Source organism: Berghia stephanieae, chromosome 5 (genome assembly GCF_034508935.2).
Source record: "Berghia stephanieae isolate SIO BIC M18660-M18661 chromosome 5, UCSD_Bste_1.3, whole genome shotgun sequence".
NCBI lineage: Eukaryota > Metazoa > Mollusca > Gastropoda > Nudibranchia > Aeolidiidae > Berghia > Berghia stephanieae.
The window spans coordinates 60,884,579-60,911,078 of NC_088364.1; the positions used below are offsets into that span (position 1 = coordinate 60,884,579).

General features: G+C 37.2%; 2 protein-coding genes across 2 annotated transcripts in view; both read right to left on the reverse strand.

Annotated features, from left to right (window-relative positions):
• LOC144973357 (uncharacterized) overlaps window positions 1–26,500 on the reverse strand; it is a 439,718-nt gene that overhangs the window by 101,836 nt on the left and 311,382 nt on the right. The gene's annotated exons all lie outside the window — the stretch shown is intronic.
• Window positions 1–26,500, reverse strand: part of LOC144973986 (sperm-tail PG-rich repeat-containing protein 2-like) — a 196,465-nt gene that overhangs the window by 41,525 nt on the left and 128,440 nt on the right. The window contains exon 13 of the mRNA XM_078916873.1: window positions 15,069–15,187. Within this exon, the coding sequence (XP_078772999.1) occupies window positions 15,069–15,187 (119 nt within the window). The remainder of the gene's footprint in view (window positions 1–15,068; window positions 15,188–26,500) is intronic.

Below are 26,500 nucleotides of genomic sequence, written 5' to 3' on the forward strand. Positions count from 1 at the left end.
AGCAAACAATAATTACTATTGCCCGTTTCACGCTAGAAAAAAAAAAAAGGAATAAACACCACCACCACTATTATAATTATTATTATTATTATTATTATTATTATTATTATTATTATTATTATTATTATTATTATTATTATTATTATTATTATATATATTATTATTATATTATATTATTATTATTATTATTATATTATTATTATTATTATTATTATTATATTTTATATATTATTATTATATATTATTATATTATATCATTATTTTATTATTATTATTATTATTATTATTATTATTAATATCATTATTATTATTATTATATTATTATTATTATTATTATTATTAATTATTATTATTATTATTTATTATTATTATTATTATTATTATTATTATTATTATTATAATATCATTTATTATTATTATTATTATTATTATTATTTATTATTATATATTATTATATATTATATTATTATTATTATTATTATTATATTATTATTATTATTATTATTATTATATATATTAATATAATATTATATTATTATTATATTATTATTATTAATTAATATATTATTATATTATAATGATTATTATTATTATTATTAATTATTATTATTATTATTATATATTATTTTATTATTATTATTATTATATTATTTATTTTTTTAAAATTTATATTATTATACACCACCATTACCACCACCACCACCACCACCACCACCACCACCACATCAACAACAACAAATAAACAAAGAGCCTCCACTGCATTGTCAAAAAACCCAATGATATAACTAATCTCTCTCCACGCGAGCTAGTCACTCACTGGATCTCCATTAAAATTTGACTCTATCTGCCATCCTCCCTGCCGCAGCATAATGCATTATAACAGAGATTACAACAATGATAACGTCAAAGCAAAATACATTTTAGGTCTATAATGTTCGTATCGAGATAACAGCAGGTAAAAGCCTATGCAAGCAAGTCAGGATCAATGGAATATATCTAGATACACTGTGGCGAATATATTATATTATTATATATTATTATAACATATCGTGTGTGATTTGACTAGATTAGGAAACTGGAGCTCAATTTAAGTTTGAATCATCATGTGGGGGGGGGGGAGAGGGAGAGAGAGAGAGAGAGAGAGAGAGAGAGAGAGAGAGGAGAATAGAGAGACAGATAAAGAAAGAGAGGGAGAGAAAAAAGATAGAGAGAAAGAAAGAAGAGGGAGAGAGAGAGAGAGAGAGAGAGAGAGAGGAGAATAGAGAGATAGAGGAGAATAGAGAGATAGAGAAAGAAAGAGAGGGAGAGAAAAAAGATAGAGAGAAAGAAAGAAGAGGGAGAGAGAGAGAGAGAGAGAGAGAGAGAGAGAGAGAGAGAAGAGAGATTGATAGAAACAGAAAAAATAGAGAGAGAAAAAGAGAGACCGAGAGCAAGAGAGAACAGAGGTGGGGAGGAGAGATAGATAGAGAGAGAGAGATAGAGAGGGGGGGGGAGAGATAAAGAAAGAAAGAGACAGAGAGAGGGTGGAGCAGAGATAGAGAGAGATAAAAATAGAGAAAGAGAGAGAGGGCGAGCGAGAGAAATAGAGTGAGAGAAATAGAGATTGAGAGAGAGAGAGAGAGAGAAATAGAGATTGAGAGAGAGAGAAATAGAGTGAGAGAAATAGAGATTGAGAGAGAGAGAGAGAGAATAGAGAGATTAAAACTGTGATAACATCTAATCCCAAATCCATATCAGTCCATACTATATATAGGATATCACGATATAATCAGGTAAAACCAGCAAACAAAGGAATCACCTCAAAAACACCTCTGTGAGTATACAAATCTGTACTGTTCATATGTCATCCAATCTGTCAGTCTGGTATTGTGAGGTCGGAATGGACTACATTAGGAAAACTGATACTGAATCTTTTTTTTTTTTAATGATCGCAAAACAAACAAAAAAACAACAACAAAATTCAGGGTAAAGAAATACAAACCATAACAGGAAATGAATTGAGTAGAAAAGTGCCAGAAGACAATAGAGAGAATAAAAACTTCGCGGCGATGGGGGCTCGAACCCACGACCTTACTGTTAAGACTAGTGCCTGCTCCACTCACTTTTCCTGAAACATCAATCAACTCTCCCCAATTGAAGGTGTATTTTGTTATCTCAATGTTTATGAATGAATGAATATGGCTGCGCTGTCTCTGTGGACGCTTTTGTCGTGAATATTTATAGTTAAGTTAAAAGTCAAAACTTAATCACCTGGTTCATTCCAACATATTACCGTTATGTGGCAACTGACTACATATTACATTCACACAACTCACTCCCCCCCCCCTCCCCCCCCCCTCACCAATTTCCATTTAATTTAGCTTTTATAGAGAGCAATATCCACTAACCGTGCTCAAAGCGCTTACAAGGGGTCCTGGCCAACAACAACATTTAGTATGTAGGACGTGACATGTCGCCTTTCAGGCGATGTTACAATTTTTTTTCGGACAGAGTCCCGGCTGTTAACGGCCAGGTACTCATTATACACCTGAGTACGGTGAGAGAATGCGAGTAAATAGCCTTTTCCAAGGACTCAACTATGCTCCGAGCGAGGCTCGAAGCCAGGACCTTCCGATCCTAAAGCGAGTGTCGTACCATAAAACCACATAGCCACACATTTTTGTAAATGCATTAAAATCTCAAATGATTTCCTCTTATAAAATGTAATCCTTTAAACTCCGAAAGCGAGTGTCATAAACACTAGACCACATAGACGCATACTATAGGGAATGAGATTAGCGGAAGAGAGCGTCCCTTGATTGGACGTCACCCATAGTCTGTGACGTCACCGGCGGAAAATTTATTAGAGAGAGAACGTCATGTTGGTTGTGCGCTAGCGTCTCTCGTCCTCGCTTCCGGTGAAAGCGGCTTGAGATACTTCAAAACCAAATTGACGTTCTCTCTGTAAGGTGATGTCCAATCAAGGGACGCTACTCTTCCGCTAATCTCATTCCCTATAATAATATATAATATAACATAATACCGTTCTTTGTCGACTGACTACATATTACATCCATACAACTCACCCGCCATCCCCCCCCCCCCCCTTGCTCACCCCCCCCCCCCCCTCCCATTTTCCATTCTTGTAAATGCATTAAAATCTCAAATGATTTCTTCTTGTAAAATTTAATCCTTCCAAACTCCAGGAAATCAAACACGCACGCCAGGCGTTGTGTCATGATATTTCTGACGTATTCTATCTACTCTTAAAAATACACATGTTTATAATTTTGGCCATAAAAGTCGCCCTTCAAATTAAATTAATCGATTTTAAATGACCCTCATCTTGGCAACAAAAAAAAAACAACAAAAAAAAAAAAAAAACAACTCTTCAACCTGGGACTTCCTTAAAGACTTCTCGAAGTCTCAGGTTTGAGTATTTTTTGATAAAATGAGCGTCATATTCATTGATGGATGTTTGAAAGACGGCGTTTTCTGACCAAAATTTTATATACGTGTTTTTAACATAAAACGGTAATATACGTTTTATTGTTATCATTAAATGGATGCAGTAAAATAAAATGGCAAAAGAAATAATAAAGAGATTTGGCTTATTTTAGCATAACAATCTTATTCCATTACAGTCCTGGATACACCTGCCTATCTCTGTCAAACTGAGTAACAAATAAATACAAAGATTTTTATAGCGAGGAGATATCTTTGTAGTCGTCGGATCAAAACTCTGAAGTCTGAAGTCTACATACGAGCTTTGCGCACCTTGTTTTATTTAATCTTGGGCGGATCAGACATCTGATGACGTCAGATTAAAATCTGGAAAATCGGGAAAATCTGAACTTCAGAGGTTTGATTCACCGACCATCGCTATTCAACGAGCCTCTTTCGTCTTCAATGTCCATCAATGTTTTTGTTTATTCATCATAACAAAGCCACTACCACATTATCTCATTCGTCTGTAGTGTTTCATTCATCCTGTTATGTTGATAAAGGGGAATCCCAAAACGTCCATTTGATCTGTTTTCGTATAGTAAATTGAAGCTTACATTGTTATTTATTTCTTCGAGCTTCGAGCAGCACCAGTTACAAATATAGAATGATTAAAATGACGGACAACTTGTCAAAAACTCAATTCTTGAGAGTTCAAATAAGTGGCAGTTTAAAGACTGTTTGGCAAGTTATGGGTTTTTGTGATCGATCGATATTTGAAATGAAAGTTTCTTTCCTGGCCAAATTATTATTTTTAAAATATTATTTTGGCAGTGTTCAGATAACAGAATATCCTGGTTGTCTACAAGAAAGAATAGAGACATTGGCCAGAAGGAACAAGAATTTTGATGTACTCTGGAAAACATGGGTTTAAAGATTTGGCCAGAAAACTCGTCCATCATATATTTATTGATTTAAATGACCCATATGTATAAAAAATACATCAAACTCTCATACCTGAAACTTGACAAAATCTTCCTGAAGTCCCAAGTTTGATTGGTTTTGCATTGATAAGGCGTCATTCTAATCGATCGATATTTAAAGGATGCTTTTTCTGACCAAAATTTTGAATACGTATTATTCCAAGGTACGGCAGAATTGTATGTTATGATGGATGACCATTGGTCAAAAAACGTAAGTAAGGTCCATCCTCCCTACTGGCCTTTTTACGTATGACAGGGCGGGTAGCAGCAGCAACAACACAACACAGCAGATGACGGCAGCGGTCATTTTCTCTCGTCTGATGCATCCATCATAACCCTAGCCATGCACATTACTGCAACATTCGGATGGGTTCACAAAACATATGCATCAAACGGGTAACAAGGCAGTTTTAGACCAAAATATCCATACAATTGCAAAACAACTTTTCAAAATTTGACCAGAAAACATTAAAGTCCATGTACTCATACATTGACCCTCAACTTGTCAAAAAATGGTTTTAAACCCAAGACTTCTATGTGATATTGAATATTACTTACTAGTGTGTAATAATAATATTTGTTAAAAGCGTGGGTGTCGATTAAATCCGTTAATATGACATGAAATATCAGAGAAATTCTACCGATTTAAACCTCTCTAGAAAAACCAAGTAGTGGCCGGCAGATAGAGCCCACATTGCCATCATTGTGAATGAAATAATGATGGAGCTTCTAATGGGATCCATGCATCAAAATTACAGCCGAGAGTTTTTTGTATCGTAATGAGGAAGGCTATGTGGTCTTGTGGTATGGCACTGGCTGTCGGATCGGAAGGTCCTGGGTTCGGGCCCGGCTCGGCGCATAGTTGAGTCCTTGGAAAAGGCTCTTTAACTCACATTCTCTCACCGTACAGGTGTAAAATGAGTACCTGGCCGTTAACAGCGTTGTCTCTGTCGGAAAAAAATTGTAATATCGCCTAAACAGGCGTTATGTCTCGTTTTACATGTTTTGTGTTGCTGTTGGTTAGGGACCCTTTGTAAAGCGCTTTAAGCACATTTTGTGGATATTGCACTATATAAAAGCTCAAGTTTGTTTGTTTTTTACTAAAGATTTGAAACTCCACAACACATCAAAAACAAACAAACGAATAAAAGTAACAGTCAGACTGTTAACTAAACAAGACATTTACATGAGAAGCACAATTCTGAACTTTGAACTTTGTAAAAACAAACAACGAAAAAAACCCAAAAAAAAACACAAAAAAACAAGACAAAATAATCAAAAAAAAAAAAACAACTAAATAAATAAGGGGGGAATTCGTTTTCTGGTTGCAGACGACACTAATCGCAAGGCAAAGAGGGGTAATCGCTTGTAAACATCCGGCAAATATGTCACGTGACATGTCAAATTTTGCTGATGAAAGGAGGGGTGAAGAGCTCTTCAGAGAGACCGCCCTATGAATCGAACACAAACGAACTTGTTGACTGGTTATCGGCAATATAAAGTAAATCAAAGAAAATCATAAGAAAGAAAAAGAACCCCCAAAACAGGCGGAGTTTATGTTGTGAGATGTTAAGAGGTTTTTGATTGGCTGTCGAAATTTTCTATGTCGTATTAATAAATAATAAATAAATTGAGCTTTTATAGAGCGCAATATCCACTAAACGTGCTCAAAGCGCTTTACAGGGGTCTCTGGCCAACAGCAACACTTAACATGTAGAACGAGACATGACGCCTGTTAGGCGAAATTACAATATTTTTCGGACAGGGACAACGCTGTTAAGGGCCAGGTACTCATTTTACACCTGAGTACGGTGAGAAAATGTGAGTAAAGAGCCTTTTCTAAGGACTCAACTATGCGCCGAGCGCGAGGCTCGAACCCAGGACCTTCCGATCCGAAAGCGAGTGTCATACCACAAGACCACATAGCCGCACGGTATAAACCAATGTAAAAAAAGATAAATTTGAAAAATACGGAGCTTAATTTGTTTTGGTAGAAAATGTAATTGTCATGTGAAAATTGGATCAATAGAGAGAATAACCGCCTGATTTTTCAATAGTTTAATAATAGCAAAATGACTAGATAAATAACTTTTTTTTAAAGTAGTCCTTCAGAGCCATTCGGACCGTGGAACCGGAGTTTATTCCGGTTTCTATAGCATGAAACGGACAATAGCAATTGCTTACTATCATTTGATAGGACGCTAGTCTATCGCAAAGTACGTTCCGAGCGAGGCTCGAACCCAGGACATTCCGATCCGAAAGTGAAGTCATGCCACTAGACCATATAGCCGGATAAGATCGAGGGAATTCGTCAATGGAATTAGAGAAGCTGCCGAGGCGTCCGAGTCTATTGATTAGGAGGTGGACGACAATAATACTACTCCAGTCACTATCTATTTTGTACTTTATAGATAGTATGAAATTCACGTCACTCAGGTCTTTGTTATTGCTTTTTGCCATCCGCGGTTATGAGTAATTTTCAGTAAACTGTATTAACCAGACAATAAACGATCAAAGCTCCACATAATTTTGTATGTTGGTCCGTTATACTTCCTAGATGCCAAATGTTATGAGCTTCTTAGCCAAGCGCATACTATCAATAGATAGAATGAAGATGACGTCACTCAGGTCTTTGTTATTGTTTTTGCCATCCACGTTTATGAGTACTTCTCACTAAACTGTATAGACCATATATAAAAGTTCATGATTACTCATAGCTTTGTGTGTTGGTCCGTTATACTTTCGGATGAAAGCGCATACTATCTATACTTCGTAAAATTATGTAAACTCGGGGTAAAGGGAAATAATTCAGTTTGTAATACACTCGTTCAATCCCAGCCACAGTCAATCCCAGAATTCAAAGATTTTTGTACAAACGCTTTCAATAATTCTACGAGTCAGGTTTTTAACACGGCTAATTCTGGAACTTATCAGTTCCTTGGGTAATTTAAGACGTTGTTTCCAACGATTTATATCGTGTAGTTTTTATCTCCAAGATAAATATAAAAATGTATGATGATCATAATGTGCAAACTCGATCCGCCACGCCAACGATATATCGAAAACGTCGAAAAATTAAATATATCTCCTGAGACGAAGAAGAAAAGAAGAAGAAGAGAGAAGAGAGAAGAGAGAAAAAGATAAGCTTTGATTAAAATTTAGGGAGGTTTTGACATATCCATACCACGAAATGATTTAGTCTCTCTTTTTTAAAGGCACACGCAGCAGGCTGGCATATAAACCAAGATGGCGGGGGGTTCAGGTATCGTAGAATGAGTAAAGAAAGAATGAAATTAAATATTATTTGAATCAATTATTTTGAATGAAAATTTAGACGGCTCAGTTCGACTCGTCACTATGCTTATTGTGCTTCGCAATGAATGCATGGAATAAAAAATCTACTTTTATACAGGACATATCGACAGTGAAGCGTTCCCTTTGTACACTATTATAATGATATCTCTTACTGCCTCAGCCGAGCTCATCGACCCTCGTGGGTTTGAAGGACAAGTAATTTTCTGGTAAATTAATATTATATTTATAAGGAGGAAGGAGGTGTTGGTGGGGGGGGGGGGTGTGACGATTCGGGAAGTTGTGATATTTAGGCTTCTCTTCACTACAATGGAAAACATTTGTGGAAATTAAACAAACGGATAAACAAAACAAAACAACTACGATTATAACAACAACAACAACATCATCATCATCATCAACAACAACAACAACAACAACAACAACAACAACAACAACAGTAATAACAACAACAAAAGCAATAACAACAACAACAGCATGAATAACAACAACAACAACAGCAAAAACAACAACAACAGAAATAAAAACAACAACAAAAGCAATAGCAACAACAGCAATAACAACAAGAACAGCAACAAGAACAAGAACAACAACCGCAACAACAACAACGACAATAACAGCAACAACAACAACAACAACAGCAAAAACAACAACAGCAACAACAGCAAACACAACAACAACAGCAACAACAATAACTACAACAACAGCAACAACAAAAAAGACAACAACAACAACAAAACAACAACAACAACAACAACAACAACAACAGCCACAACTAGAAATATATTAAAATGGAACCTTGTTCAACTGGCTAGGCTGATTTATTTTTTCATAAAAATCCCAGACATTTTCCATGGAACAGGAGAACGTAAATTTCAATTCCTTGTTATTTTTAGACATTTCTCACCAGCAATCGTTTATTTACCCGTCAAGACAGAGGTTTGATGAATGGGGGGATTCATTCTTTAAATTTGTTTATTTTAAAAAAAATATTAATTTCTTTTTAAATTTAAAAATAAATTAGTGCGGCTATTTGATCTGTAGGTCTAGGGTTTGAGTCCTAGTCTGGATATAGGTCAAAGTTAAGTCCTCAGTGAAAGGTTATTTAATCACATTCTCTGCTCTCATCGTACTCAGGTTTTAAAATGAGTACCTGGTCGGTATTAGCGTTGTCTCTGTGTTGTCGAAGTCGAAAAAAGAACAAACAAACGTAACCACGCCTAACAGGCGTCGTGTCGTGTCTCATCTCATATTTCAGGCGTTCCTGTTGGCCAGGGACCCCTTGTAAAGCGCATTTAGCACGATTCGTGGATATTGCGCTAAATAAATGCTCACGTGACGTCACGTCATGTCTGATGACGTCATGATTTGACATGACGAATTATTTTTAAATCGTCCAATAGAAATGCTGAATGACCCAGGACCGAATCTTGCTGTAGCTACCAAGAGGCAGGTTTGTTTTTGTTTTTTCTCTCTCTCTTCACTACAAATCGGTGTTCATATAACCGCTGAATTTAAAATACACGACCCAATAACGTGAAAAAGTTAAGATTTTTTTTTTTGTTCTCTATTTTCGTTCTCGTTCTTGTTGCTGTTTGTTTGTTTTGTTTATTTGTTTGTTTGTTTTTGTTTTGTTTGTTTATTCAAAGAGTCGTTTTAGAAACTGAATACAACCATCCACTTCAAGGTCCCAATCTCCCATAATTCACATCCCCTTTTGTGGCATTTCCTTTTCAACAAGATGACAATAGGAATGTGTACATTTGACAGGCAGGGCCATTCCCGAAACGTTTTCAAGATAACACGATATATCAATATGACGTTCCTATAACCTAATTCCATTACATCCTGCAAGTCGTGTGACTCATCCGTGCATAACGTTGGATGGTGCCACATGGAATCACACAACAAGCAACAAGGATTAGAATCATATCTTACTTCCCCCCCCCCCCCCCCCCCCCCCCCACCCGCACATCCTCTTGTTTCGGCTGCATCTCCTTTATTTTTACATGATATAATTATTTCTTCTTCTTCTTCTCCTCCCCTCCTCCTCCTCATCCTCCTTCTCCTCATTATTCTACTCTTCTCTTCTTGATCTTGTTCTTGTTGTTCTTCTTCTTCTTCTTCTTCTTCTTCTTCTTCTTCTTCTTCTTCTTCTTCTTCTTCTTCTTCTTCTCCTTCTCCTTCTCTCCTTCTTCCTCTTCTTCTTCTTCCTTCTTCTTCTTCTTCTTCTTCTTCTTCTTCTTCTTCTTCTTCTTCTTCTTCGTCTTCTTCATCTTCTTCTTTTTTCATTCATTCACTCATTCATTCTTTCTGTCTGTATTTCTGTCTTTCTTTCTTCCTTTTTTAATATCCTTTTCCTTCCCCTCCCCCTGCTCCTCCTCCTCCTCCTTCTTCTTCTTCTTTTTCTTCTTCTTCTTCTTCTTCTTCTTCTTCTTCTTCTTCTTCTTCTTCTTCTTCTTCTTCTTCTTCTTCTTCTTCTTCTTCTTCTCCTCCTCCTCCTCCTCCTCCTCCTTCTTCCTCTTCTTCTTCCGTTTCCATTCATTTATAACCTCTTTTGTTTCTTTGTTTCACATCCTGTCATCCCTGCATTTCTAACGTTGTCTTTCTCCATCATCTTTGCAAACAACATCCAACGTCTCGTCGTTTGCACCCGTCAATCTTTCCATTCATTTATCCTCCTTCTAACTTCCATTCTCTCTCCCCCCCCCCCCCCCCCCTCCCATCTCCTCCGCCTTTCTCATTCCTATTATAATATATTCACCCACCCCCCACCCTTCAACCCATTCATTCAATAATGTTAATGTAAATGTTATTAAGAATGCGCCTCTTTCATTTTGCTGCACTTTGCTATCATTTGAAATTAAAACAGGGGATGAGAATCACTAATATTATCTCATTTTGGTACGAAAGGTTTGGGGATACAAGTTTATTATCTCTTCTAGTTATCTTTATTATTATTATAAAATTCTTTTGAATTTTGATCTTTGATTTTTTATTTTTTTTTTTTGGGAGAGAGGGGGGGGGGGGGGGGGGCGTTCACGTTTTAGAATATTTTTTTTTTATTTTTTTTTTTTAGCTTTTTATGTCATTATTGTTTGTTTTGTTGTGGAAGGGGGGGGGGGGGGGAACTGTTTGGGGTTGATTTGTTTGGGTTTTTTGGGTTTTTTTTTTTTTTTTTTTTGTTGTAAAAAAACTAAAAATAAAATAACAAGGGGAGAAAATACGTCCAATGCATTATGACTAAGTTCTTCTCATTACGTTTGTCCCCAAAGAAACAAATCCACAAACAAACTACGAAGAACACAAAACAAAACCAAGAAACATGGGCATAAACAAAACAAAACAAGCAACGCCGCCCCCCCCCCCCCCCCCAAAAAAAAAACAAACAAAAAAAAAACAAACAAACAAACAAAACAAAACAAAGACACGAAAGAAAAGAATGTAAAAGAAAACCAAAATCAAAACCAAATTGACCCATATAAGTAGAACCATAGTGTCCTTTTCATTGCGGCCATACCGTATCAAGAATCAAGAAAAGTGGCCAACAAAACAAAACTAAACAACAAGTATAGGAAAAACACCACACAAAAACACACAAAAAAAAAACAACAAAAAACAAACCCAAACAAAGTACAAACAAACTAACAAAAGCAAACAAAAACAAAACCCATACCAACGACCCACATAGGATTATTTAAGTCATTCTTATCATGTCAGTATCCTGTCCTGTCCCGTCTTTTTTTCTCAACCCTGCCATTCTCGATAATCTCGTTAAAAAAAATAATAAAACAGCTTTTTGACTCCATTTGAGGTCTTTAACTCCCCCCCCCCCTTCCACCTCCCCCCCCCCCTCCTACGTCCAACCCCCTTGTGGGAGTTTAATCCAATCAACCAATCAACCCCACCACCACGCCCTTCCCCTGTTGGATGTAACAAGACGAGGGGGGTGGTGGGGGGGGGGGGGAGGGGTCTCGTCGTTATCTCGTAATATCTTGTTTGAAATGAATTGAATCACAATAATAATAGCAGAAACGTTTTCTCTCCTTTTCTTTTTCAAACAATTTCATTTTTATAATAAATACGGGGTTGACATCATACCCCCCCCTCCCCCCACTTTCCCTACCACTACCACCACCACCACCTCTTCCTAGCTGTGCATCCACCGTTCCTTCCCAACCCATCTGTTACAAATTATACAAGTTGTATTGAGTATCCACATTTCCCTTTTGTCCCTGGTGCAGACATCGTGTTGATAATAATATATTCTATATTGTATTGGAATTTCATTTTCTCTGCGCATCAAACAAACCAACTCTTAACTCAGATTTACACATTTTTCGACAGAGACAACGCTTTTAACGGATAGGTACTCATTTTACATCTAAGTACGGTGAGAGAATGGAAGTAAAAAGCACGATTTCAAAATAACTCAACTATGCGTGCCCAGAATAGGACTCGAACCCTGGACATTTTGATCAGGAGGCGTATGTCATACTACAAGACACATAATATTATAGCCCCACTTACCGACAATGTTACAACACACAGCGCACAGTGACGAATTTAAAAATCACTCGACTTAAGTATTAATGAGTACCGGAATACGGAAAAAGTATTTTGTTCCTTTTTATGTCTAAAGCTTTTATATCCATATTTGTTAAATACTTTTCACCCCTGTTTTCTTCTCCTGCTTGTCTGATCTAATAATAAACAAATGCAAAATACTGTTAAAGACCGTTTCCGTCCGGCTATGTGTTCTAGTGGTATGGAAATCGCCTCCGGATCGGAAGGTCCTGAGTTCGAGAGCCTCGCTGGGAGCATAGTTGAGTCCTTGGAAAAATGCACTTTACTCACATTACCTCACCGTACTCAGGTGTAAAATGAGTACATGGGCGTTAACAGCGTTGCCTAGGTCCGAAAAAAAATGTAATATCGCCTAGCAGGCGTCATGTACATCTTACATATTAAACATTGCTGTTGGTCAGGGACCCCTTCTTGTAAAGCGCTTTGAGCACGTTTAGAGAATAATATTGCGCTATATAAAAGCCCAATGGTTTTTTTTCCTTCTCCTTTAATCTGCATAACTTTCAAATATCATCACCTGACAAATGAACACAAATTGGTTCTCAAGACTTTTTTTGTTTCTAAAATCCATCAACTATTGTCAATTTCCTAATTTAAAAGAATAGCGATCCATTTTTTTTTTCTCTACCTCCATAATTTATATGACTGTGGAATGTTTACAATCCGATGACATCTACGTGAGTATCAGTTAAAACAGATTTTATTACAAATTTCACGATGTCGTTTATCGAGTTTTTGTTCCCCACGCGTAACGTATTGATGGGAGCAATAAATTCCTATCTATACTATACATCGCGAAATTTATTTTTCATCACCAGATACGAGATTTTTTTTTTAAACGCAACAATAACAAAGAAAATTAACAAAAAACAAAACAGATTACAAACAGAGAGAAAAAAAAACCAGAATGACAAAGACAAAATAAAAAAAAAGTATTGTGGTCAATTTTCAAAGAAACTCGAATAATCATATAAAATGTGAACAGAAAATCAACAACAAATTTCTTTTTTTTTAAATCAACTTAAACTTTTAAAACGTAAAAAGCAAAGAATAAAAAAGAGCAATACAAAAAAAAAAAAAAATTAAAAAAAAACAAAAAACAAACACCACCTCCACCCCTCACCCTCCGCCCCTTCCGCTCCCCCCAAAAATTGACACCCTGTAAATGTTTTACTAAGACAGTGAAACAAAAACTTCATGACTTAAGTACGAATATACTAGTGCCGCGCTGAAGACCGGTCTGGACCGCGGTCCGACGGTCTTTTAGCTGTGAACCGAAGACCGGTCCCAGAGGGGAAGACCGGCGCCGGTCCTCACTTCTTATCACCTTTCAACTAGTGCGGGGCGGTCCTTGCAAGGACCACGGTCCTACGGTCTCGCGCCATAGCCTACTACTTCCCCAGCGATTCGTTGCTTCGGTTGCCTATCTTCCACCAATCACCACCCATCCCACTTAATTAATCGCACCCACCCCCCTTTGCCATACACTAAACGACACAGACGACCATACAGGCAGACGACCACCAACCTCCACTCCGCAAACCGCCCTTTCGTGTGTGAGATGGGGGGAACAGGAGGCGCACGCCTTGGACGATTCCATTATACGGGGTAAATTTCAAAATTTACTACACCATAATGATCGCAATGACAATGATCTATGGTGAAGGCATGACCCCTCTTCTCTAATGGGTTATTGTTTGAAATGTATGTGACTACAAAAGATGTGTGTGTTTGTGTGTGTGTGTGTGTGTGTGTGTGTGTCGAACCTAGCAAGTAGCAAATCCGATTTTTTGTTTTCTTTTGTCCATCTCTTGTCACCACTCCTTTCTATCGCAGTGTTGTCATTTAAAATAATACAATAATATTAAAATTTCGTTTGGTGTTTTTACTAATCAAATAATATGAGTTTCATTAGTTTCTTCCTTCCAAAAAACCCAGTTATAACGTCTGAATTTTAAAAAAGTCCAATAGAATATTTGGGGACCCCGATAGCTCAGTTGATAGAGCACTCTCTTTATACGCAAAGGGCCAGAGATCGATCCCGGGTGCAGTCGATTTTTTTCTGAATCCCTGTCTACTCAGCAATGAATGGGTAGCTGAGTTTGTTAGATCTGGCGAAAAGTCACCATCGACCCCTCTTATCACCTCATCCACCCCCTCTTATTATAACTTCACGTCTCTCTCTTACTCTTCAATGCTCGCTGCCCTCTAATGTGTGTGTGTGTGGGGGGGGGGGGGGGGGGGGGGGGGGGGGGGGGGGGGAGGGGTAGGGTTGTGTGTGTATCAACGCCACGAACAACTCGATCAACGCCTTGGGCGATGCCATTATCTCCGTTAATGGGGATAAATTTCAAATTTTATTAAATTATCGAAGTAACAATGAAGTACGGTGAGCAAATAAAGAAGGCATCACCCCTCTTCTCTAATTAGGTTACAATTTGAAATGAGTGTGACTACTCCGTGTGTTTTACTCCTGTAGGCCACGGTTTTCATCGTGTAGCGGTCTTTAACGGTTCAAGAATGAACGGACCGGTCCTTGGACTAGGACCGGTCCTTGCGGTCTTCATTTCCCAAGGACCGTAGGACCGTGGTCCTTAAGCTTGCCAAGGACCGCCCCGTCCCCGCTAGATACACACACGAACACACACACACATACACATACACACACACACACACCTCTGCCATCTCGGACGAGTCCCCCATTTAAAAAACGACGACAACATCAACAAGAACAAAAGTCTGACAAATTATCCTATGACTTACCTCGTATGTACCAGGGCCAGGGAAATCTTCCTTCACGTGTCTGAATCTCTTGTCCTTTGTCACCATCAAACCGCCCTTTTGGGTCACCGCCCCAGGTTTGATCTCGTACGATCCAGGACCTTAAAGATAAAGGATACATACATCGATAGTGATAAAATTAAAATTGAAATAATGATTTGTAAGAAATTATTCTCAAGAAAATTAAATAATTTGTTTAAAATGTTCAAGAAGCGCTTGCTATTTTAATGGCTATTATTAAGGTGTTGATTACCAGTGGAGACTGGCAAAATGATTACAGTGGGAAAGAGAGAAATATTTAGAGCGGGAGAATAGAGAGGGAGAGAGAGAGAGAGAGAGAGAGAGAGAGATAAAGAGAGAGTGAGAAAGAAAGAAAGAAAGATAGATAGATAGATAGATAGATAGATAGATAGATAGATAGATAGATAGATAGATAGATAGATAGATAGATAGATAGATAGATAGATGGATAGAGAAAAAGAGATGAAGAGAAAGAGGGGGACAGTGGAGGACAGAGAGAGAGAGATATATATATATATATATATATAGAGAGAGAGAGAGGGGGGGGGGGGGAGGGTGCGAAGGAAGTCAAGGTCATCGCTAACGAAGACAAGTTGACAGAACATGAGACAGAATACAAGATATTACAGACAAGCAGAAATTGATATGACGTATTATAATCAGGAACTCCACGTCTTTGAAGTGTTTGTCGATCGAGGAATAACTACACCCTCACACAGGACATGGGGGGAATGTGCGAGGTGCGCGCACGCCACGCCATGCAGCGCCTAGATCATGCAAATAATATTCAAATATCTGCATCGGCCACCGATTCCTGTGCGTGAAATGATGATGTTGGATGCGATATCAACGGTCCCCCGTGCGATTGAAATATGATTTATTGTTGCCGGGGCCATCCATAACATTAACCTTTAATCGGATCGGAGGAAGGACTATGATACTGCCGTACTCTGGAAAAAAAAAAAAAAAAAAAAAAAAAAAAAAAAAAATATATATATATATATATATATATATATATATATATATATATATATATATATATATATTAAAAATTTGGCCAGAAAACTAGTCCTTCAAATAAATATCGATCGATTTAAATGACCCTCATCTTGGAAAAAAAGAACCCCTCTCAAATCTGGGACTGAAAGAAGACTTCGCAGTCCCAGATTTGAGAGGTTTTTTGGGTTTTTTTTTTTTTTTTGCCATAATGAGGGTCATTTAAATCGATCGATATTTATTTGAAGGACGAGTTTTCTGGCCAAATTTTTAAACATGGGTTTTTCTAGAGTACGGCAGTGTAATAATTCAATCATTATTTTGGACGCACAATTCCATCAGAAGACGTTTCGTTCACGATCCGAGTTTTTGCTTGTTAGAGTATCAGTCGTTGAATCTCGGCATTTTATCTTGTACAGCTTTGCTGGTCTTGTGGTGTAAATATGGCTCTCACCTTCGGACATTTGGTCCTGGGTTCAAGAGCAGCCAACGTAAACGTATAGCCTGACACTGACCAAAAAATGACGTCAATAGACAAGTCTTTGGCCACAAAAGAAAACAAATCGTGAGTTGTATTCAATAACCAATGGGACTACTTGTTTCCTTGAGCTCTATTAACGACAACTCACCAGACGCTGCACAAACTTTTAAAAATGACGTCAAACTATAAGTTTTCGAGTGATCTAGTGTCAGGCTATAAATTAACGATGGCTAAGGTTCGAGTCACTACTGTAAGCGTCGCAAATTTGAGTCCTTGGATAAAGCTAAATCTCTTTACTGAAATTTTCTCACCGAACTCAGGTGTAAAATGGGCACCTTGCCGGCAAGACAGTTGACTCTGTAATTTTTTTTTTTACTGTTGTTATTTCGCCTAATAGACGTTATGTGTCGTCCTACGTGTTAAACGTTGCTATAGATAGAATGAAGTTGACGTCACTTAGGTCTTTGTTATTGCTTTTTTTCCATCCACGTTTATGAGTAATTCTCACTAAACTGTATTTACCAGACCATAAACGTTCAAGGTTACACATCGTTTTGTGTGTTGATCGCTATAATTCCGGATGGCAATGTTGTGAGTTCTTAGTCAAGCGCATACTATATATTGGATTGGGACCCCTTGTAAAACAGTTATCTCATGTTATGGATATTTCTCTATATAAATGTTCAAGTAATAGCAGCGCCTAACAGCCGTCATTTCTCGCCCTTCGTGTTAAGATAAGATATACTTTATTGATCCTGAATGGAAATTATCATAATGTTAAGTGTTGCTGTTACTTTAAGACATTGAAAAACGCATTGAGCACAGTGACGGATAATACGCTGTATTAATAAAGCTCACGGTCTTTAAATTGGGTATTTACAATGACTCACTCACATGCCGTGGATTCGTACTCATCCCTGAGTCATTAACACACACGCATAACAATAACCGTTCAGTTCAAATAATAACGGGGACTCTCCTGTCTACTCCTCCCCTCTTCCCCCCCCCCCCCCCCCCCCCATTTCCACACACACACACACACACACACACACACACACACACACACAATAGGACTAGAGCAATTTAATAAATTCGGTGAAAATGGAGAATGAATTGACTCCAAATACCAAACAAACAAAGCCTGCGGTAACAGCGGGATGACAGATATTTTTATGTCTGAAATGCCAAAACCAGCATAAATAATATGGCAGATATTCTTATATCTAAAATGAAAAAATAATAATAATAATAATAAATACAACAAAATATTGGGAAAAAAACGGTTTATGTGAGAAAAATTTGCCTAATGCATTCCCCATTTCATATGATAAAATCAAAAATAAATAAGTAGATGTGCGGCTTTGTGGTCTAATGGTATGACACTCGCTTTCGGATCGGAAGGTCCTGGGTTCGAGCCTCGCTCGACGCATAGTTGAGTCCTTGGAAAAGACTCTTTACTCACATTCTCTCACTGTACTCAGGTATAAAATGAGTACCTGGCCTTTAACAGCGTTGTCTTTGTCCGAAAAATTGTAATATCGCCTAACAGGCGTCATGTCTCGTCCTACATGTTAAATGTTGCTGTTGACCAGGGACCCCTTGTAAAGTGCTTTGAGCACGTTAAGTGGATATTGCGCTATATAAAATCTTAATAATAATAATAATAATAATAATAATAATAATAATAATAATAAATAGATAAATATAAACATTGTTAGATATATAAATAAATACATAAGGATTATTTATCATTATATAGGTAGTGGCCGAGTGGATATAGCAACGTTGCCTTGTAAACCCGAAAGATCCTCGGTTCAAGCACTTATGTTTTGTTTTCTTACTCATTTTGGACAACATGGGTGATTCCTGTTGCCTCCAGAATTATTTTTTTTTTTGTTTGTTTGTTATTTCGCCTAGCAGACGTTGAGTGTCGTTCTCCATGTTAAGCGTTGCTCATGGATTGGGACCCCTTGTTTTTTTTCAACCACGAATTCTAACGACGCCACGCAGATGACGACATTATATATATTTTTTTTTGTATCTTATAAACTCCTTTATTTGGCATTTGGTTCACACCACAGATTAACGTTTTGGTGTGACGAGTCACCTATATTAGGGTCATCTACTATAGTGCGGTTATTTGGTCTGGTGGTATGACACTTGCTTTCGGATCGGAAGGTCCTGGGTTCGAGCCTCGCTCGGCTCATAGTTGAGTCCTTGGAAAAGGCTCTTTACTCACATTCTCTCAGCGTACGCAGGTGTAAAAATGAGTACCTAGCCGTTAACAGCGTTGTCTCTGTCGAAAAAAATGTGCAATATCGCCTAACGGGCATCATGTTATGTGTTGTGTTGGCTATGGACCCCTTGTAAAGCGCTTTGAGTACGTTTAGTGGATATTGCACTATATAAAAGCTCAAGTTTTTTTGTTTTTTGTTTTTGGCATCTTCTTCACACCACAGAGTAACGTTTCCGCACGACGGGTCACCGATATTAGGGTCATCTACTTTTGCTTTCTTTGTGTGATGAATAGTTGGCATCGGTGGATGGGGTGAATGGATTATGGATAGGAAATGGATAATGGAAATGACCCGATGCCTTGTAGCCTTCATCACAGCTCCATCTGTAAACATCAGGGAATTCGCAGCGTGATGGATTCGCGCATTTGCAATATGTCAAATGGGGAAAGGAAAAAAAAGTAAAAACGATTAAAAATTAAATACAAATTCTTTTCGCATTTGGCATGCGTTATAGGAGTAGCCTATTGATTTCCACTGTTTTTTATGGAAATAATCCGAAACAAAAATCGTTTATTATCATTTTCTGTAGTAGTAGTAGTAGTAGTAGTAGTAGTAGTAGTAGTAGTAGTAGTAGTAGTAGTAGTAGTAGTAGTAGTAGTAGTACTAGTAGTAGTAGTAGTAGTAGTAGTAGTAGTAGTAGTAGTAGTTAGTAGTAGTAGTTTGTAGTAGGTAGTAGTAGTAGTAGTATTAGTAGTAGTTGGTTAGTAGAAGTAGTAGTAGTAGTAGTGTTAGTTGTTGTAGTAGTAGTAGTAGTAGTAAATAGTAGTAGTGTATAGTAAGTAGTAGTAGTAGTAGTAGTAAGTTGATAGTAGTAGTAATGTGTAGTAGTAGTAGTGTAGTTGTAGTAGTAGTAGTAGTAGTAGTAGTAGTGTAGTAAATAGTAGTAGTAGTAGTAGTTGTAGTAGTAGTAGTAGTAGTAGTAGTTAGTAGTAGTAGTAGTAGTTAGTATAGTAGATAGTAGTAGTAGTAGTAGTATGTAAGTAGTTTAGTAGTAGTATGTAGATAGTAGTAGTAGTAGTTAGTAGTGTAGTGTAGTATAGTTAGTAGTATGTTAGTAAGTAGTGTGTAGTGAGTAGTAGTAAGTAGTTAGTAGAGTAGTAGTAGTAGTATAGTAGTAGTAGTGTAGTAGTAGTAGTATATAGTAGTAGTATAGTAGTGTAGTAGTAGTAGTGTATAGTAGTAGTAGTAGTAGTAGTAGTAGTTAGTATAGTAGTAGTAGTGAGTAGTATAGTAGTAGTAGGTAGTAGAGTAGTAGTAGTAGTAGTAGTAGTAGTATAGTATAGTAGTATAGTAGTAGTAGTAGTAGAGTAGTAGTAGTAGTAGTATGTAGTAGTAGTTAGTAGTAGTAGTAGTAGTAGTAGTAGTAGTAGTAGTAGTAGTAGTAGTAGTAGTAGTATAGTAGTGTAGTAGTAGTGTAGTAGTAGTAGTAGTAGTAGTAGTAGTAGTAGTAGTAGTAGTAGTAGTAGTAGTATAGTAAGTAGTAGTAGTAGTAGTAGTAGAGTAGTAAGTAGTAAGTAGTAGTAGTAGTAGTAGTAGTAGTAGTAGTTAGTAGTAGTAGTAGTAGTAGTATAGTAGTAAGATAGTAGTAGTAGTAGTAGTGTAAGTAGTAGTAGTAGTAGTTAGTGAGAAAGTAGTAGTAGTAGTATAGTAGTAGTAGTAGTAGTAGTAGTAGTAGTAGTAGTAGTAGTAGTCGTAGTAGTAGTAGTAGTAGTAGTAGTAGTAGTAGTAGTAGTAAAACAATTATACCAGTGACTCATTCCTTTCTGCCAATATAATAAAAAAAAAAAAAAGAAAAGAAAAAAGAAAGAAAACCATAAAAGGGAATGTTCTATCCTTATCTGACAAAACGGCACATTTAGATTTTGGCCCAAAAAATAACTATATAAAAAATAACAACTTTAATCTCATAAATTAATCAATCAAAATAGCCCCCAATTTTGGCGATAGGATCTAAACTCAAGACTTCAAAGACAGAAAGAGAGCCGTTTTGCTTCAAATAAAAACCTCAATGTTAAAGATTTTTTTTTTGGACAAGTTGGGGTTTTATATATAATATAGTATCGATCTAAAGAGGAACGTTGCTTTTTTTCTGGCAAAAAATGGAAAATAAGCGTTTTATAAGAGTTTGGCCATATTATTTGTCTAAGCGTGGTATAATGACACGGGATTTGGGAATCGAGAAGTGATTCGGATATCAAATATCAACCCGTTTAAATGCGTCCTATTCTTTTCTCTCTCCATCATTGTGCATTGTTTTGCTATAGGAGACCCCACCTCAGCCCCCCCCCCCCCCCCACCCCCTTCCCGCCATCTCCATCCCCGGTCTAAAAGATATAAAGAAGACATCCAGAGCCATTAGGCCCATGGAGCCGGTATTTATTAATTTCTGTTTCTGTAGCGTGAAAAAGACAACAACAATTGCTTGCTACCCTTTGGATCCCCAGCAATATGAGACTGTGGTTGGATAATGTATCAATCCGTTTTATCAAAGAGAAGATTTTTTTTAAAAATTGAGCTTTACAAATTTGAACTTTTATATAGCGCAATATCCACTAAATGTGCTCAAAGCGCTTTACAAGGGCTCCCTGGTCAACAGTAACATTTAACATTTAGGACGGGACATGACGCCTGATAGGCGATGATACCATTTCTCGGACAGAGACGTTAACGGCCAGGTACTCATTCTGCATCTGAGTACGGTGATGGAATGTGAGGAAAGAGCTTTCTCAAAGGACTCAACTATGCGCCGAGCGAGGCTCGAACCCAAGACCTTCCGATCCGAAAGCGAGTGTCATAACACTACACCACATAGCTCACTAAATCTAATCTCATGACGAGCATTACAAAAAAAAAGAAGCAAAGCCAAAATGTATTGTTTATGACAAACTACCTTTATAGTCACTTTGTTGGCATCCGTTCCACCCTTACAAAATACCGTTTCGAGGTGAATGGCAACGTATATGCAGCGGTACGGTCTTTGCTTAGTACCCGAAGGGTACCGAGTTCGATCGCCCGACGCTGCATTATTGTAGTGTGGCTTTGAGCAAGTCACCCCGCCCTAGCTCAAGTTGCGGCGCTGCACTGCGGCTGACGCCTGGGTTATTCCAATTTTCCCCTTGTTATAGACCCTAGAGACAAATTTCCCCCATGGGATGAATAAAGGGAATTTTATTTGTTTTATCTATTTATTATACTTATTTATTTTATTTTTTTTATTATATTTACTTATTTATTTTATTTATATATCTTATTTACTTATTTTATTTATTTATTTTATTTACTTATTTCATTTATTTTATTTATTTACTTATTTTATTTATTTATTTTATTTACTTATTTTATTTATTTATTTTATTTACTTATTTCATTTATTTTATTTATTTACTTATCTTATTTATTTATTTTATTTACTTATTTCATTTATTTTATTTATTTACTTATCTTATTTATTTATTTTATTTACTTATTTCATTTATTTTATTTATTTACTTATTTTATTTATTTATTTTATTTACTTATTTCATTTATTTTATTTATTTATCTTATTTACTTATTTTATTTACTTATTTTATTTATTTATTTTATTTACTTATTTCATTTATTTTATTTATTTATCTTATTTACTTATTTTATTTATTTATTTTATTTACTTATTTCATTATTTTATTTATTTATCTTATTTACTTATTTTATTTATTTATTCATATTAACGGTGAGTGTGAGTCATTGTAGTTTGATGACGTTTGAAAGATTACATTGTCAGACCTACCAACTTGAAATTGGAAAAGTTCGTAGTTTTAGGGGAAATAATATAGTAGACACTCGAACAACCACTTTTAAAAACTATCAGTTTGTGTTTAAATACATTAAATTAATGATTTAAACTCATTTATAAACTAGCTCTGGCAACAAAACTTTATTTTCAAGGAGTTTATTGAATTAAAGATCTTATTTAATTGTCAATTGCCACACCTCGTAGTTGTACGAAATATTCAATATTCGTAGTTGTTGGTAGATCTGCGTTTTCAAAACGTTTGTCATCCCATAAATACTTGCGATAAGTAATGTTGTGGTGTAAGATTTGTTTTTTTGCAGTATTTTGTAGGGGGGGGGGGGATGGAGAGGGGGGGGGGGGAGATATCCAAAACACGAACAAAATTAGTCGAAACTTCACCACCGAATTCGGCCATACACTCTATTGCTCTCCCCTTTCAATAGACACGAAATAGACCTTTTCAAGATTTTTGACAACCCCCGGCCGGAGTCGCTTCCCTTGGTTTTGGCAGCCGATGGAAGTAATTTGGGAGAAAGGGAGACAATTGTATATGATTGCATCTAAGGGAGATAACACTTGGGGTCGGCGAAGAGGCCAGAGGCTAGAATTATCGTTCTTGACTTGTCGTGCCCTGGTCTACGCTCCTTTAGCTTGATTGAATGAATTGAATACAGAGGGGTGTTAGTATCGAATTTACTGTCGAATTTACAACATCTGGAATCGCCCAGCCGATGAGTAAGGAGGGCATCGGAAAAGTGTGTTGATAAATAAATAGATAAATAGCATATGGCAATGTTATAAACCAACTGCCAAAAAGGCATCTTAACTCGTTTGATATTTAAATTATTGTTATAATAATTAAATCCAAATAAATATAAAGGAGGGTCAGGTATTGAGATTATAACAAGAAATGATGAGAGTAGGAAAGTGCCAGAAGACAAAAGATAATAAAAATTTCGCGGCGATGGAGGCTCGAACCCGTGGCCTAACTAGTACGACAACTACACATGGCCGTAGAGAGTGTGGCTCTACTGTCGTTGGATAGTGGTACTACACCATACCTCTGCAGACCAAACTGTATGGACACCAGGCAGAGCCACAGTCTGTGGACAGAGCTAAGGAAGATAACGGCGTTCCTTCACCAACTAATTCAAACACTCCAGATCTGCCCAAAGTATGCAACAGCAAGAGAAGATTTCTGGCTAGGTATAAAACCACGCCTCTGCAGACCAAACTGCATGTACCCCTGACAGAGCTGAGGAAGACAACTAGATATTCAAACATGAAGACAACGATATGCGTAGCACTCCAGACCTGATCAAAGTGTGCAACACCAAAAGATGATTTCTGGCCTGGGACTACACCACATCTCTTCAGACCAAACTGTATGAACCCCTGACAGAGCTGAGGAAGACAACGGCGTTCCTTCACCAGCTATTCATCCAAACATGAAGACAATATGAGGGGAAACACAAAGAAGTTCTATTTTCCTGAAGACAATAAGGCAATAAGGCATTCTATGTTCAACTGTTTACATTTTTCATCGCTGCTAATTAGAAACAACAAATTACTCTGACCTACATTTCCAAAATTCACATCTAGTTAGTTATTTAATCACTTACTAACCTATTCTAACAAGAGAAATTCAATCATCTCGTTCGTTGGTTTAAGCTCTCGAGTCGAATGAACATTTGTCTCCATCCAGTCCTCTTTTTGCACGAGTGTTTGTCCGAAGTCTTTGTTTACTTGTAGCCATATAATAGGTCTTATCTTTGTAAAGCGCTTTGGGCACGTTTAGTGGATATGCCATATATAAAAGTTCAAGTTGTTGGGGGGGGGGGGTTGAGAAAAAAAATTATAACAGTTTTGTCAGTGTGCAGCAGAGAAGAGGAAAACGTTACGGAGTACAGCGTCGACTAAAATGTCGTTTCGTATTTAATTTATAGATCGTTGTGATGATAGCCTTAAAGGGACATAATTACTGTAAACTACGCAAAAGTTTGGGAGTCAGGGGGTCACCTCGACTAATTGGAGTCGATGAGACGTTCTTTTGTTCTCCTCGGGGTGCCAAACCCGTGTCCCACTTTTCATGGAGTGCTCGCTCTATTCAACGGACTGCGTTCCTCATTTGTAGGTCAATTATAGAACAATGAATGGTGAACAGTATTATAGTGGTGGTGGTGGGAGTGGGAGTGATGTCTCGTTCATTCTCGTGACGCGTGAGATTGTACGAGACGGGTTTGATTGGATTGGATTGGACATTCATTGTTTATTTATATTTAGTGTAATGTTATTTTAGACTGTGTGAGGGAGTGAGGAGGGGGTGGAGAGAGAGAGAGAGAGAGAGAGAGAGAGAGAGAGAGAGAGAGAGAGAGAGAGAGAAATGGGGAACAGGGACGGAAACGGAGAGGAGAGGGGGGGGGGAGTGAAGGAGGGACGGAGGTAATATGTTCAGATCGAGGAGCTTATCCAGGGAAATAAAGATAACAATAATGAGATTCGGGCTCAAAAAGCTTCTTCAGCCTACGGGGGAAAAAAACAAACCAATAAACGATTTTCGTCCTCCTCCCCTCCTCCTCTTCTTCTTGTGCGGCTTTGTGGTCTTGTGGTATGACACTCTCTTTCGGATCGGGTTCGAGCCTCGCCCTGCGCATAGTTGAGTCTTTGGATAAGGCTCTTTACTCACATTTTCTACCCGTACTCAGGTGTCAAATGAGTACCCGGTCGTTAACAGCCTTGTCTCTGTCGGTAAAAAAAAAATAGTAACATCGCCTAACGTCATGTCTCCGTTCTACGTGTTACGTGTTGCTGTTGGTCAGAGACCCCTTTGTAAAAGCGCGTTGAGCCCGTTTAGTGGATAATGCTTTCCAAATATAACGTTGTAGTAATTGGATTCAGTAGTCTGATGTCACGCGCCCGGCAACGGCGGCCATCTTGGTTCTAAACAAAGAAAATCATTACTTTTTATTCTTCATGCTGGCTAGAACTTTTCATTCCCTTTTCATATGCCTTGTGATCAGAATGTGTAAAAGTCAAAACATGATCAAATTGATGGGGGTTTTTTCCTCTGGATACGCGTTTAAGCTCGCCGGAGAAATATTTCATACGGCGTCCGCCATTGTTCCGATAGTTTAGAGCCAGTGTTACTAAGTTACCATGCGTAATTAGGAAGGAAGTGACGTTATGACTGTTGAAGACTATTAAAACCGTTTTAATTTTAAATATGCATCAGATTTCGTGCCAAAATATTTTTTAAAGTAATGAAAAAATTATAATTAAAGAGCAAGAATGTCCACCCATCTACACGGCCGCATTATAATAAAAAACACATATTAAAAATTTTAGCCAGAAAACCCGTCCTTCAATTATCGATCGATTAAAATGACCCTTATCTTGGTAAAAACCCTTAAACCTGGGCACAATCCCAGATTTGAGAGTTTTGCCGAGATGAGGGTCATTTTAATAGATCGATGCGATATTTGAAGGACGAATTTTCTGGCCAAAATGTTTGATACGTTGTTCTGTTTTTTCTTATGTTTTCTTTTGTTATGTTTTTTTTTTGTTTTTGTTTTTTTTTTGTTTGTTTTTTTTTTTTCCCCCAGAGTTTAACAGCAGTACAGTTGAAGTGTCTATCACACTTTGGCTTTTGGTGAACTTTTGAAAAGATCAACAAACCGTTTCTCGATTGTAAACAAAGGAGTTGAAGGGCCGGATATTATTGAGGTCACAGCCACTCATTAGCGCCATGTTGGAAATATTTGAATAGCTGAATGTGTCAGGCCTTTTCACCGGAACGGGAAGAGACATGTAGGTAGACAGGTTGGGCGGTTTGCTATTATTTGAC